The sequence below is a fragment of the Hoplias malabaricus genome, chromosome 12 (genome assembly GCF_029633855.1).
Source record: "Hoplias malabaricus isolate fHopMal1 chromosome 12, fHopMal1.hap1, whole genome shotgun sequence".
Classification (NCBI taxonomy): Eukaryota; Metazoa; Chordata; class Actinopteri; order Characiformes; family Erythrinidae; genus Hoplias; species Hoplias malabaricus.
This window is the reverse complement of record NC_089811.1, coordinates 33,422,960-33,439,568: the sequence shown is the minus strand read 5'-3', so window position 1 is coordinate 33,439,568 and position 16,609 is coordinate 33,422,960. Positions and strand designations below refer to the sequence as shown.

Here is a 16,609-nt window from a genome sequence, read left to right as displayed (position 1 = left end):
TTTAAATCATATACAAATTTTCTCCTCAATCAGAAGTCATTGCCTATTCCATCCGAGAGCTAGCTAGGAATTCCCCGCCACATTCAATGTCCTATCCTGGGAAGGTGATGGCAAGCACATACTGACACTACCTCATCTTGAACTGTTGCTAACACCATGCTGCTAGACAGCTCAACCCATTGAGGGAGAACACTAAATGCCCAGATCTGTCACCTCAGCTATCAGATGCCTGAACTTCCTAGCCCTGTGCTGGAAGACCAATTGTGTTCTTTTAGACATCCAAGCTTGAATGGCTGAGGCATCACTGGGTAATGAACTGCAGCTCTTATTATGATAGTGCTAATGCTAAAGCTAATTTCATGCTAGATGTTGTAAACAACTACAATAAGTTCTGTGTTCTGCCACAAGTTACATGCTGGATTATTATTCTGTTTAGCCTTTCATAGTCAGTGCCATGTCTGTGAATCACAGAAATATGCATTCGTTCTATATTTGCTGTGTGCCACATCTAGCAGTTTCTATGCAGAAACAGTACAGAAATCAGTACTCTTGCTGAGGCCAATAAACATGTCAACAGCTTTATTTTAGTTCGCAGCAGTACCAGGGAGCACCTTAATCTTCAGTGGTTCCCAAATGAAACCTAAATTAATATTAGAAAGATTTTACATTTAGGTTATAGGCTGAGTTTTGTAAATGATGTGGTGTGAACTGTGTGTCTATGTAAAATAAAATCAACAGAAAAGCATATCATTCAAATACCTGAGATACATGAAATCTTTATTCTTGGCCTCCTTAATCAGATGACTCATAGCAATGTCTGGCATGCAGTTTAGCCATAAACTACAAGCTTAATGCATCTGTAAAATATGGCATCTATTACCTGTGCTTATGTAATCAAAACATTCATTCTGTATAAATGTATATTTCACTGACAGCACAAGTTTTTTAGTTACTGGTAAATACATACAGAGAACAGTATACCATACAACAGCATCATAGCAGTTTTTTTTGAGGGAACTATATCATGGATAGTGCTTTGAAAAAAAAACTAGTTACTTGATAAACTGTTCATAGCAAAAATGTAAACAAATGCAAGTATCAGTCAAGAATCATTTTGCTCTATTTGATGATACCTTCTTTGGCAGAGTCATTATCAGCAACAAACCAAAGGCTCTCCTGTTTTTGGTCTTAGACAATATTTTAGATAATGCATGTGGAGCATGCTACATTTGTTTTTTATACATGGTTTTTTTAATGGAAATTAAATGCACAGATTCTTCAATGTCCCTCCATCTCTGGCAAACAAAGGTAAAGATGGAAAAAGTGCAGCTAAACCAAGTATCTTTGGTGCATATCCTTGTCATTGACAATTTACAAAATAACATTCAAAATGTTCGGTCCTCATGTAATGCATTACAGCAATGCAATATAGACACAATCAGAAGGTGACAAACTGAACTAAACTCTTGGTTCCTTCCCATAAGATCATACGGCTGAAGCTGTTGAGCAGAAAATATTTAATTTACTATCTCTCAGATAACATAGTTTATACTTTCCAAAATATCAAAGCCCAGACCTAACAGAAAATGCTGTAGAATGTAAAGCCACGCAAAACATTTGCATGTAAAAATAAATAAATATTTAAAGAAAATAAAAGAACATAAAAAACCTTTGGACAAAAACAAGACTTGTTCAGCGTGAACAAGATGAGGTGGAGTAACATGCACAGTATGCTCATGATGGAGAGAGGCCATGAATAGGCACATAATCTAAAGACATTCTAGTATAGTTAAGAGGCACCTAAGGGGCTTAAAGCCACCCTGAAATACTGGATAAGATAAATGAGTGGGTGAGGGTTGTATTTTTTATAGGCGATGTGGGGAAAAATGAAATAAATTTTCCTGTTCTTTCAAACTTTTGGAGGAAAAAAATACTTCCTCTGAATCTATCTAAAATAATTAAGTAGCATGTATAAATGAATAAAGTGTCTATAAAACATGATGTAAAATAGGATGGATGCAAGATACAATATGCAGCAACACCCGTGTTCATATGGTCCATGGTAAGTTTTAACTTTCTCAGCAAAACAGCATAACAATTTCAGCCTTACTATAGCTATATCATTCACTGCCACTTTTCAGGCACTAACCTTCATATGAAACTCAAGTAAAGTTTGTCAGTTTGGCATAGATTGCCACCCTGTAAAAAAAGGTGGACATTTGATTCTTTTAAGTCTCCTTCGAGGATGTAAACAGTTAACATCAGCTGATTTGAGGTTTTTCTTTTTTACCGTTTCCCATTCACTCCTTTGGCTCCGTCTTATCTTTGCCTTTGACCTCTTTCTCCCTTTTATCCTTCTCATATTTGTTCTTGCCCGGTTTTATTCTGTCATATGATGGTGGGACTGCTGTTGAGGGAGTTGTGCCAGTTTTATCTGAAGTGGAACGGTTGTTAAAATTGTCTCTGACCTTTTTTGAGACCTTTCCATTCGCTTGTGGAGTTTCTTTGTTTATGTCTGAGGCCTGTTTCCTACTCTGTTTGAAGAAATGTGCCCTGTAGGCTCTCTGAATGACCTTAGCTGACATGTCCTCTTGTTTGCGGCGCAGTGTTGTGGTGATGGGTTCGTAGGACACCTTGGATGGGTTAGAGGCCATGAAGCGCTCTTCCATCTGCCCACGAAGGATGTCCATCTCACCACCTTCCCCAAGGACACGTTTTGTAAAAGCAAACAGAATGTCCAGGCAATGGATTCGCTCTCCACTAACCATCGGCAAATCCATGCTGATCAGCTGAAGCTTATTAGGCTTGGGTATACGTAGAGGAGCATCCAGAGCATCAGCAAAATCAGACAATTTATTGTACTCCATGAACTGTGTAGCCTTAGGGTCAAACTTTTCCCACACCTCATAGAACATCTCAAAGTCATCCTCACTTAACGGCTCTGCGCTCTCCTCTGTGGCCACAGTGAAATTTTCAAGAATCACTGCTATGTACATATTCACCACTATCAAGAAGCATATTATGATGTAGCTCACAAAGAAGAAGATGCCCACAGATGGGTTACCACAGTCACCTTTAATTTGAGTGCCTTTGTTTTCCTTGTCAGGGTCACAGTCAGGTTTCTTGCTATTTAGGATTGGTGAAAGGAGGCCATCCCAGCCTGCAGAAGTGGTGATCTGAAACAAACACATCATGCTGTTGCCAAACGTCTCAAAGTTGAACATGTCATCAATGCCAGCTTCCTTCTTGACGTAGGCAAAATTTGACATGCCAAAAATAGCGTATATAAACATGACTAAGAAGAGTAAAAGACCAATGTTGAATAGAGCTGGAAGAGACATCATCAAGGCAAAGAGAAGTGTGCGTATTCCCTTGGCGCCTTTGATCAGGCGCAGGATTCGTCCAATCCGAGCAAGCCGAATGACACGCAACAAGGTCGGTGAGACAAAGTACTCAATGACATCAGAGACGCACATGCCTGTTTAAATGGAGAAGATATTAGACATACTAGTGTTTTATGCATACAAATATAAAATCATTTACCATTTCTGACAATAAAATATTTGTCCGATCTTACCGACTATTGACAGAATGACCACAACAAAGTCAAAAATGTTCCAGCCAATAGTGAAGAAGTACTGTCGAAGAGAGACCATCTTCAGCACACATTCCGTTGTGAAGAGTACAACAAAGATCAAGTTTATCCAGTATAGAATTTTATCCATGTCTTTTGTCTGATCATCTGTCTCCACCATCATTGTGACCATATTAAGGCATATAAGAACCATAATGAAAATGTCAAAACTTTGATTTGTTACAAGGTCAAATATGATTCCCTGGATCTTGTTCTGGAATAGACACAAAAAAACAGTGGGAAAAAGTGTCAAATATTGATAACAATTTGTTTGCAAGTAACACACACATACAAACATAATGTTGCAGTTCAATTAAAACCATGTATCTCCCAAATTAACAACTTTATAGGAGGAGGAAAAGACCTTCTTAAATTTCAATGGAAGTTAATGTAAAAAGATTTTATCATCATGAAATTTGACCACGATGTGAAGGACAACTCTTGTGTTCAAATGATCCACTTACTGCAGGCCGGGGAATAGGTTTTTGCAGCTTCTTTGAGCCCAGTTTCTTCATGGCATTATAATATTTTTTCTGTTCCTCTGTCATAAAAATGTCCTGACCTCCAAAGTAAATGGGCAAAAGAGGATTAAAGTTAAATTTGGTAATCAATATTTTAAGACATCCACTGGTTCTTAGTACTTCCACAGAAAAATAATGTATTCAAACTGGTTCCTTGCTCAGAACCATAGTCCTAAAAATCCTTTAGATTTAAAACCATTCTATGCACTGAATTATTCCTCAGGGAACCAGCTTGGTTAAAAAAACCTCCATATTCATACAGATTTAAGCCTACACAACATCATGTGGGATGATGCTAAAAGCAAATTCACTGATCAAAAAAAGTTAAGGGAACACTTAATCTGTACAGTTAGGAAGCATATGTGATTGTGAATCAGTTTTACCTGCTTTGGTGTGTGAACACAGGTGCACTAGAGTGGCAACAGCAAGACAACCCCCAAAAAGTGATTGGTTTGGCAGGTGGTGGCCACAGACAATTACCCTCTCCTTATCCTTCCTTTCTCCCTGATTCTTGTTGCATTTGGCTAGTGTCCTTGGCAAAAGTGGCAGCATGAGGCAAAGCCTTCAGCCCACTGAAGTTGCACAAGTAGTCCAGCTGCTCCATGATGGTATGTCCATAGGTGCCATCAAAAGAAGGTTTGCTGTGTCTCCAAGCGAAGTCTCAAGATGTGATCCATGTGTGGCCAGGGTGAAGGCAATTCCTGGATGATGAAGGCACTAACTGGTCTTCAAGTTCCCATTTTGCCTCAGTGCATCCAGACTGTCCAGGAGCTCAAAGATGCCCTGATCTGGGAATAGATCCCCAGGACACCATCCGCTGTCTCATCAGGATACCCAGACATTGTTGGGAGTGCATGAGGCAGATTATGAGTTACCGTGATAAAATTCATGCAAATTGGATCAACCTATGACTTCGTTTTTATACTTTGATTTTCAGTTTCATTCTGTGTGCATTGTCCTCTTGCTTTGGTAGCCACTCCCATGACACATGTCCTTATTAGTCACAGGTGTTTATTTGAGACTTTATTACCACAGTTTCTTGTCTCTATAGATCGTCCACAATTAATCGTTTTTGGTCTCTCTTGTGTATTGTTTCTGGTTATCTCCTGTGTCTCCTTAATCCCTTCTTTTTTCTGTATTTCATTAAAATATGTTTTAGTCCTTTGCTTATCTATGTGACTGTTTCCTTTATTTCCATGTACTGAGTTCTCTCTTATGTGGTCCCTACTTTCCTGTATATACTTTAGTGTTCATATGTTCCTTGATTCATTGACCTTGTTTTCTCTCTCTAGAATATTCCCCCATATTGTGATATCCTTCTTACATTATGGGTTATTATGGGTTGTTTGGTCTTTAATGTTGTTAAATATTCAATAGTTGATTTATGATTATCTTGTTTATGAATTTTGTCTTTCTATTCTTGTCTTTATCGCTTTTGCATATTTCCTTGTTTCTACTCTTTGTAAGTTATGGTCTATAGGTTTTCTGTCTACGTTATTAGTCTGGATTATTCTTAATTTATTTGGGTCTTTTTCCTGATTGTTGACTGTTTATTTTGATTTACTAATTCTTCCTGCACATCCATCATCCAACATCCATCTCAGCTCCCTGTCCCTCAACGCCTCATGACAATTTTTTTCTTAACAACCTTATATATATATATATGAGTTAAAATTTGATATATTCTTGCCATAAACTTGAATCTTTCAATCATCGAGATCCTAGTTGTGATTGTTAGTGTTCCCTTAAGTATTTTTGAACAGTGTATGTATGTTAAAAGAAGTAGTATGAATTATCTAACATGGGTTATACAAACAAGAAAAATGAAAAACAAAAATACAGGATGTCAGAATGCCAACTTCAAACTGAACAAGAGCAAAGACAAACTAGACAAGCCTAGTTTTGCCGGACCGCCATTAGCCATATAGCCATTGTCACAGAGGTGTTCATGGTATTTTGAAATCAGGAAAATCCAAAAAATACATTCCCTTGTTATTAGAAGGTCTGGAGAATCTTTGGTGCTTCATATCAATTTCTTTGTTTACAATAATAACAAATAATAAAAAACTATTAAAATAGTTTATCTTATCAGTTGCTGACAGTGTGTGTATGATCGTGGAAAGCCTGTTATTTTCTGTTAACACAAAGCTACAAAACTGAAGCACCGTGTTCAGATCACATTACAGCAACTTGTTTACCAGAAAGCAACAAGATAACAATTTAACATTTAAGTTTTTGAACATTCATTACACCAGGGAATGCCTGCAGGCAGCAATATGCCAGACATTTTTTGCGATTTAGAAAACCCTGCCGGATACATTTTTTAGTTCCCAAAAACTTGTCCAGGGAAAAAGCATGTTTGTTCACTGCGAATAGTTCCAAATTTAGTTCACCTTAAGTTTTCTCTGTGAAATATGGCTGAATTAACAGTTACTACTCGTGCATGCGTGTTTCAACATTAGGTGTCAGTCAGTCAGTCAGTAAGCGCAAATGCCTCTTCTAGGCCGGCCCAGTAGGCGGTCCGGCAATAAGATACTTATCTTTTTCTTCTGTTGGTTGAAGTTGTCAATAATGACACCAATGAAGAGATTCAAAGTGAAGAAGGATCCAAATATGATGAAGCCTACAAAGTAGATGTACATGTACAGACTTGATTCATACTTGGGCTGTTCCTCTACCTACAGATAGAAACAGAAGCAGTATACAACAGTAACATGACAGAATCTTTCAATCTGGTTACTACAGTGAGCAGCAATCAAAATGCTGATTTGAGGAATACAGTTAGCACTGACTTACATTGCGGGAATCTACAGCTGCATACATAATGTCCATCCAGCCTTTGAAGGTTGCCTTGAAATAAGGAAGCAGAAAAATATATGACATAAAAATTAAATAAAAAATTATTTAAAATAAAACTAAACATAAATATAAACCTCTTTTCATTTCCCCTGATATCTTATACAATTATAAATTCTGCATTAGTTTATTCTCTAACAGACAGAAGATATCTTACCACTTGTAACAAGGCCAAATATCCTGCTCCAACATTGTCAAAGTTAATCTTCAAATTTTTCCAACGGGCCATGTCCTCGCCTAGTTGCTCACAGTCAGTCCTGTTTCTCACAATAGTGTCATTAATGCGAACTCCTGAAGTTTTGTTCACACACTCATAGAATTTTCCAGCAAACAGATTGACACCCATGATGCTGAAAATAAGCCAGAAGATGAGACAGACCAGCAGCACGTTCATGATGGATGGAATGGCACCAAGAAGTGCGTTGACAACCACCTATGGAAGAGCAATAAGGCACTGTATTACAATACTGTTACACACTTAAATTTCATTTGGCAGCACTTTATTTTACAGGTACAATCCTATCCATAACAACTATGTATAAAAAAGCAATTTCAATAAGTTTTCATTATAGATGCATGAATACTCATAAGCACAAACAAGGCTCCGATACCAACATCCGATACCTTGTGTCCAATGCACGTTGCTGCACTAATGAGCAGACAACTCAATATGTCTGCAATCTGGAATTATTTCGCAATCAGTGATGGCAACCCAAGCACAGTGGACAGCAGGAAGAACCCAAGAGCAGTGAGTATGCCCCACTGTTTTGACTGTCCTCAAACAAAGTGGATTTTTCCTCACTCCAAGTGTATTTTCCTCCCGGGAAATGTTTTCTGTTTATTGCCTGATGTGATTGTTCTTCAAACAAAATTATTTTCTCTGCTTGCAAAATTTGAATTGGATCCAATGACATAGATCAGGCTGCTGCCCAAGTGTGGAACTTCCCAGCCTTTATCGTATAATAGAAACGGTCTTCTCAAAGATGCACAACACTGTGCAAATGCATAGCAAGAGATTGTTGCATCTCATGTTACTAATATATAGATACTTTATTGATCCCAGAGGGAAATTCTAATTATTTGTGGTGTAATGTGGGGAAAATGCTAAATAAAAGATGGATATTTCCAGAAATGTTCAACAAAGATTTTAGTTAAACAAAAATATTTTAATTAATAACTACACTATTACACAAGGCTACTGACTGCTTAATTCTAAGTATCGGCAGCAGTATCGGCAAGTACAAAAATACACATACTTGTATTTGTACTCAAATGGTATTTATGCATCCCTGGTTTTCATCATAGTGTTCCTTGAATAATTCTTTGCAAACTACGGACAGATTAGAGTTAATAAAAGCTTTAAACTAAGACGTGAATTGTTATGGTTGTGAAAAAAGCTGCCCTATCCCAATTAAAAGTGTCATGTGTACTGCAAAATAAAGTGCAACCTGTATTTCTTACTCTAGCTGTTTTGATTAGTCATGGTAAAGAGAGGAGAACACAAGAATAAAGTGAAAAATGCCAAATGCACAGCTTGGTAAAGGCACCACAATGGCACATTCAATAATGCTGACATTTACAACAGTTACCACAGAGGAAGGAGTAGGAAACCCAAGATAAGGAAAGAAGGGGATGTTTTCTGTACAAGCCATGTTTTTCATTGTGCTATACAGCTATATAGAAAGATAACAGAACAGAATAGGAAACCTTGTTGAAGCACCATCATGTCACACATGTTTACTGCAAATGAACACATGAAATACAAATGAACACATGATAAATCACGCAGGCAGGTGACACATACTGATGCAGAGTGCAGTTTTCAAAAACATCAATACTGATCCAATAAAGTGACAACAAACTAGTCATGCAGTTGGGAGAATTCAGTGGCTACCACGTGAGGAAAAGCCAATGCAACTGCAGCACTGCATGGTGAAGTCAGCCCAACCAAAACATGCAAGTGTTTGATCAATGCTGGCTTTATCAGGCCCTCCCGGATATCTACCATCCCCCTGCTGTTATGCAAGCAAACACATCTGTCTCCATGCTGCACTGTCACTAAGCATTTCCCTGTCGGTCCAAACCCAGTAAAACAATGATGATTACGACCAAACATGTCATTTCAGGGGAGAAGCTCTCAACAAATTTTCAGTGCAATTGTTACATTAAAATATATAACTGCTATGCTCTACCCCAAATGTGGGTAACTGTTCCAGAATTGCATAAGCATTTGCTGTGGTAATCCTATTTAAGCTAATGAGACTATTTAGTATACAAACCTAATTATATTTATATATTGTGACTGGTTTTTTTTGCATGCTGCACTGTATATGCAATATGTAAACATGCAGTATGTTAAAAGTATGTATACATTATAATAATACAACATTTGCCTATAATACTCTGACAGGATTATGGGCAGTTCAATGGCCTAGGCTTATCTTACAGGCTATTTGGGCCTAAATCTAATTTATTAAGAAAATACATTTGGCTGGAACAGTCAGAGGAGAAGACAAGGAAAAGGAAGCATCTGTACTGAGCCACAATAAGCCTTAATGCATGCATGCACAATCACACATTCTCAGTGCACTATGCTTTAAAGCACACTTGGATCTATGAAGTAATCCACGTACATCCCAAAAAATAAGTCTAAATTGTAACTTAAACCTAAAGCAAAAGTAATCCAAATCTCCATGCATTTGAATATAAAAAGCCTTCATTAATACATTCAGTTTATACGTATGGCCCTTTTCAGCTGCATGGTACCTACTAGGCTCAGCTTTCTCGTTTTTCCACTAGGCAGATCTGGTCCCTACGGAAGCCCATTTCCACCACTTGAAGGAAAAATTGTAGATAATGAGACCATTATTATTATATATCATAATTATGACTTAGTGTCTCATATTATGACTTAATATCTCATAATTATGACCTACTTGTTAGGGTCGAGGGGTGCGGACTGACGTAGGCGGACGCAAACGCTAAGAACACAGACTTTATTAAACAGGAAATAAACGAAACAAACATGAACGAACTAGAGGACAAACACTAAGCGGGGAAAGAACAAGACTGAGAATGATAACTGGAAATAACATTACTAGAGCTTATAATAAACCGAGCAACTGGAAACAAACACGAGAACAATATCGATAGGAACAGTACAAAGAACAACTGACATAGAAAGCCATACGAAGAACAAAACAAAGAACAATGAACGACACCAGGAAGTGAGGGAAGGGGACTTAAATACACCAACAAACGAGAAACACCTGAAACGGATAACGAGAGTGACGAACAAGAAGGCGGAACAAAGGCGGGGCGTGAACGACAACAAAACAAAGCCATGTGCTGAGATTAGGAAAACAGACGAGACGAGACGAGGGCGTGACACTACTCTCATAATCATGATTTAGTATCTCATGATTATGACCTACAATCACATTATAATGACTTAGTATCTCATTATTATGACTTTCTATCTCATGATTATGACCTACAATCACATTATAATGACTTAGTATTTCATTATTATGACTTAACATCTTATAATTATGATTTACTTCCTTATAATTATGACTTTTTCTTCAAGTGGCGGGAAGGGGGGTTATACAGGTTCCTGGAACCAGTATCTTTTTTAGTTCCTGCTGACATGCGGTTCCAACTGAGCCAAGTAGAGACTAAATATGATGTACAAACCTTGCAAAGTGTTGACTGACCAGAGAGACTGGTAAATCACCATGAAATAAAAATCTCCAGCACAAAATCAGCTTCTGTAAAGTCTCTCATTTACTGCAGCAATCACATTACTCCATGGTCTTTTGAAGAGGTTCAAAGACTCCCTGGACTCCAACAGTTGCAACAAATAATGAAAAAACTACACTGATCTGCATGAACTGGGGCACAGAGCCGTGTTCAATTCTAAAAAAACAAAACAAAACCAGCACACAAATACACAATGAATAATCAGCCCTTAACCATACCACCAGTGATGTTGTTTTCAACGACAATGACTCCTGTTAGAGACTGTTTACGATGTCATCATCTACATTTCGAGGAGAGCTGTGCTATTGGAAAAGCAACCAGTGATCATGTCTAAAAAGGGTGTCGAGCCATGCCGAGCAGTAGCCACCATGCAATGGAAAAGTGCCATTAGTGTCCACTTTAACTCCTAGGGCAACACTATCTTTCACCACTATTGTGACAGACAATACAAACTGGAACATTTAAGGAGTATCTAGCCTTTCAAATTGTCTTATGTAAATATGTAAATATTTGCTGATTGCAAATGAGAGGATTACTTTGGCCAAAATGTAATCCAAATGTAACAAAAAAAAGTAAATATACCTTTCTACATGAATAAAATATATTTGCATCACCATCTTTTTTTTGTAATTTTATTTCATTTTGACTAACTGTGATATTGAAACGTGTTATGCCATAGTTTAATTTATGAAATTTATGCCACATGAAAATAAAATCAGTGCATTCTTTTACAGTGTGGTCAGGAGGTGAAGCTTCTCAATAGGAGCTCTGTCTCTTACCCTCATTCCCTCAAAGCGTGAGAGTGCTCGGAGAGGTCTCAGGGCCCGCAGTGTACGCAGAGATTTGATGGGACCAAGCTCTGAGTAGTTAAGGGCGTTGGCCACCAGGCTGACCAGAGAAACCTACACACACACACACACACACACGGTTCATGCAGATGATGTAATCAGGAGCCACTTATCTCCCTTTCTCCTTCCATTTACACTCCCTTGAGTAGTAGCCTTAGACCCACAAATGGCTAAACCATTCACTCACTCAGTCCTCATTAAAGACGATCACACACTCACCACCTGCAGCTGCACTCACTCACTATCAAACACATGCACTGCATAATAACAGAGAGTGCAGCAGGAAAATATTGTTATTCAATAAAAGCTCACATATTATCGTTTTTATATCCCCCCCATATTTTGAATGGAATTGCTGCCTTTTACATTGTGTAAAGGCTTCAAGATGAATGCTTCAAAATGATCTGGGACAAATCTTTTTACATTAACTGACATTTAAAACATAAAAAAACATGTCATTTTAAATCTATAGTTTTTCTACTATGTTTAAAAATTTGCAAAATATGAACTTACATCAACAATAAGAAAGTCCAGCCAGCACCAGGCATTGGTGAAATATTTAGCGAATCCATAGGCCAGCCATTTCAAGAGCATCTCCAAGATAAACACATATGTGAAAATTTTATCTGCATAATCCAGTATGATCCTTAATTTTGTGTACCGTTCAATGTAAATGTCTTCAAATGCCTGAAAAAAACACACATATTGAGATATACATTCTGCCAAATATTATACTTCAATCAAAAACCCACTTTTTCCAGTACAAACACTTCCCCACCACTCACCAGTGCTCCACTACTAAGCAAGATCATAAAGATGATGAAGGATTCAAACCAGTTGTGCTCCACAATCCTGAAACAGGTTCTTCTCACAGTCCACCAGGTTTTCCACCTGCCCTGCTCCACATTTACATTGCAACATGTAAATCTGCGTACACAGCCTGAGAAAGCACAAACAACAAGATTGGTAGCACATTATTTTTATAATTTCAAAAAGTCATCTCTGAAATGGAAATAATAAGAAATGTGAGGAAAAATGTAGCATGTGTTAAAGTTCAAGACTTTTTTTTAAAGTTCAAGTATTTTTTACCACTGGTTTAAATAAACTAATTATAAAACAAATGGAGTAACAACCTATAAAATGACAGCAAAATATATTTTATAAAGGTGAGTTTGATGAACCATGCTCAACCCAGTACTGACACTGGCATGTAAAAACACTACACATATAGCAGCGACACACTGAGTGATTGCTGTCTGTCATTTAAGCCAACATTCCTGTGTTCAGAAAATGAAAAAAAAAAAAATAATAAAAAAATATAACATTACACCATACCAACATTACTTTTTAATTATAATCATACACAGTTTAAGATATAAAATATCCAATGCCAATCCATTAGAGCTTCACAGAGAGTCTTCTTTCCTATAGCCCCAAAAAAAAATTTCTGTTGTTTAAATCTGACACCTAAACTCTAAGGTTGTTGTGTCCGTTTACGATCCAACCAGCAACCAGCTACCCTTAACAAGTACGGTTACTTGTGGATCCTAGCCTATGAGTACCCAAACCACACACTGCATCACTAGCTCTTCACAGGGATCATCAGGTTCGCTGAATAAAGCTTATGACACCTCTGGAAGGCTCAACAGTGAAGTCTGGCGTCCAAGACACCCCCCCCCCACCGCACACACACACCCTCTGAGCTAGTTTACAGTCCTACCTTACCCTTATTATAATTACTTCGTATCTCATTATCATGTACTATCTCATTATGTCTCATTTCATTTTTATTTCATTATGACTTAGTATCTCAATATGAATAAAGCAGATGACAAAAGTGTCTAGCCAAGTCTAGCATCCTAGACCCACCCACCCTCTGAGCCAGATTTAACCATCAACAACCATAAATCCACACTGGCCTCCCTGGTGATTAAGGCTGTACCACACACCACTGGCACAGTTAGTGCATGCTCAGTGCCACAAGTTTCATGTGATCTTTATGTGCCACATCACCAATAACCACAACAGTGCCTCTACAATGCATTTCCCCCAAGAAGACTGTGCTCTCCTTATCTATTACCACAAACTAGACAAGCTGTTTCTAATAACTCCTTCACAGTTGCCCTTAATTCCCGGCCACTGATGGCGAACTGAACAAGGAGGGATGTAGCAGACTTGGCTACAAATCCCCTAACACCTATTTCCATCAGTCTTACATGTGCCTGCCACCTGCATTCCCTCACCTCAGCCGCCAAGTCCATGTACTTCAGCTTCTTCCATTCGAATACTTCATCTACTGCATCCTCAAATGGAATCATTAACTCTATCAAATAAACTGGGCGGCACCGTGGTGCAGCAGATCATGTTGCAGTAACACTGGAGGTTGTGGGTTCAAGTCTTGCTGTTGTGGGGTCAAGTCTATTACTGTATATCTGGGTAACTGTCTGTGAGGAGTTTGGTGTGTTCTCTCCGTGTCTGCACGGGTTTCCTCCGGGTGCTCCATTTTACTACTACAACCACTCATCAATACATTAACCTCTAGGCTATTACTGTCCAACAAACATGCTAAAATCCCTAGCACCTGATTATGTCTCCATGTACAAACTAAACTTACAAGCTGATAGAATATGCTGCAGTGTTCCAACCCCTGTATATAATATAAAACTAGGGTCTTCACCTACCCATTGTCCAAGATTTTGCATCATTGGAAGGAGGTCATAAGTTGCTCCAAGCTAAACTTAATACGACTTGCCTCCATCGCCCACTACTCTTGCCAAGTGATCTTCTGCTTCTCTTGATTCTCCCAACGAAGCCACAGGCCTTGTTTTGCCTGTGATGCTGATGTTGCATACCTTGCCTCCTCTTTTTGCTTGCAAATAAATCTAGTCGTCATTTGCCTAACAGGGTTAGGAGCTCGGACATCCGGGAGAGACTCGGAGTGGAGCCACTGCTCCTTCACGTCGAGAGGAGCCAGTTGAGGTGCATCTGGTCCAGATGCCTCCTGGATGCCTTCTTGGTGAGGTGTTCCGGGCATGTCCAACGGGAAGGAGGCCCCGGGGCAAACCAAGAACACGCTAGAGAGACTGCATGTCTCGACTGGCCTGGGAACGCCTAAGTATACCCCCGGAGGAGCTGGAGGCGGTGGCTGGGAAGAGGGAGGTCTGGGTTTCTTTGCTCCGACTGCTTCCCCTGCAACCCGGACCCGGATAAGCGGTGGATAATGGATGGATGGATGGATGGATCATTTGCCTTCTCTCTGGTGATGTGGCTTTACTAAAAGTTTTCCAGGAGTCACCTGATCCAAGGCCTGCTCTTCCATATTGCACTCGGCCAATTACATCCCTTAGTTCTAATGAGCTCCTGGCTACCTGCACTGCCACTTGCGTATTCCATTTCCTTCCTGCTTTTGTGACTGGCGCTGCTGCTGTTTCCACCTCATACTTTGATCCTGTCAAAATCACATCACTCGTCTTTGCACATTTAAATTCCTCAGCTAAACCTGTAAGTGGTAGTTCCAGTACCCCTCTCCCATACAATGCCACACTACTTAAACAATGTGGCAATCCTAGCCACTTCCTTATAGCCTTGTTCATAACCCTTTCCATCCTTTCTACTTATGTGATCGAAACATCATAAACTGTCAATGGCAATCTAATGTGAGGCCGTAAGCCAAACTCTAGACACCACAATTTCAACTTCCCTGGCAAACATGATGTATCAATGCTATTAAAAGCTTTCAGCCTTTAGTCCCACAGCTTGCTCAGTATCATTTAACACTGCACATTTACCATCTACCTAAACTCTTCACTGGTCTCTCCAGTATTGTAGGGATCAGTTCTCCTTCCATTAAAGAATTTTCCTGCACTAGTTTCCCTCTGACAATCAATAGATTTGTAGACTTGTTGGGTTTAACCTTAGATTATCATTAAACTTCCCCAGAAACCGTTGTGTGCAGGGCAGTTTAGTCGTCAGGGTCGTCATGTCATCAATGTAAGCCCTAATTGGGGGGAGCCAAGTACTGTCATGCATCTTCCCACCTATGACCCGCTTAGAGGCCCTAATTACAGTCATGGCCGAAAGTGTTGGCACCCCGGAAAATATTCCAGAAACTGAAGTACTTCTCCCAGAATCTTATTGCAATTAGGCATGTTTTGTTGTATACATGTTTATTTCTTTGTGTGTATTGGAACAGCACAAAAAACAGAGAAAAAAAGCCAATATAGATATAATTTCACACAAAACTCCAAAAATAGACTGGACAAAATTTTTGCCACCCTCAAATTAATATTTGGGAAATATAACTGAAATGAATAACTTCCTATAACCATAAACAAGCTTCTTACACCACTCAACAGGAATTTTCGACCACTCGTCTTTTGCAAACTGCTCCAGTTCTCTCATATTTGAAAGGTGACCTCTCCTAACAACAATTTTAAGATCTCTCCACAGGTGTTTAATGGGATTTAGATCCAGACTAATTGCTGGCCACTTCGGAACTCTCCAATGCTTTGTTTCCATCCATTTGTATGTGCTTTTTAAAGTATGTTTGGGGTCACTGTCTTGCTGGAAATCCCATGACCTAGGATGCAAACTTTCTGATACTTGGTACAGACACACAATGCAAAGATTGAGTCAACTTCTCTCCTTTTTATCTGGTTTCAGTTTGATGTTTATACTTCCCACACCTCTTACTTGCCACGGGTGAGATTAACTGAGCACCATAAGCTTGAAACAGCTTGAAAGTTATTTACCCACTAATTTGAAAAGGTGCCAATAATTTTGTCCAGCCCAGATTTAATAAACATGTGTATATGAAAACATGTGTAATTGCAATAATTTTCTGGGAATTTTCAAGGGTGCCAACACTTTCTACCATGACTGTACTACCTCTACTGACATTGTAAATGCTAATGGTGAAATTGTACATCCAGTCATTACATCTATTTCTAATAGCTGCCATGATGTAACAACTGAATATCCTCAAAATA

At 38.8% G+C, this 16,609-nt stretch overlaps 1 protein-coding gene across 2 annotated transcripts in view; it reads right to left on the bottom strand.

The window, feature by feature from the left end:
* Positions 1–863: 863 nt before the first annotated feature.
* The window catches only part of scn1laa (sodium channel, voltage-gated, type I-like, alpha), a 43,935-nt gene continuing 28,189 nt past the window's right edge, over positions 864–16,609 (bottom strand). For both annotated transcript variants that reach the window (XM_066686390.1, XM_066686391.1), the window contains 9 exons: positions 12,407–12,561; positions 12,135–12,308; positions 11,553–11,675; positions 7,169–7,444; positions 6,952–7,005; positions 6,696–6,833; positions 4,099–4,203; positions 3,578–3,848; positions 864–3,478 (listed from right to left, as the gene is read on the bottom strand). In XM_066686390.1, the coding sequence (XP_066542487.1) occupies positions 2,301–3,478; positions 3,578–3,848; positions 4,099–4,203; positions 6,696–6,833; positions 6,952–7,005; positions 7,169–7,444; positions 11,553–11,675; positions 12,135–12,308; positions 12,407–12,561 (2,474 nt within the window). In that variant the 3' untranslated portion in view covers positions 864–2,300. The remainder of the gene's footprint in view (positions 3,479–3,577; positions 3,849–4,098; positions 4,204–6,695; positions 6,834–6,951; positions 7,006–7,168; positions 7,445–11,552; positions 11,676–12,134; positions 12,309–12,406; positions 12,562–16,609) is intronic.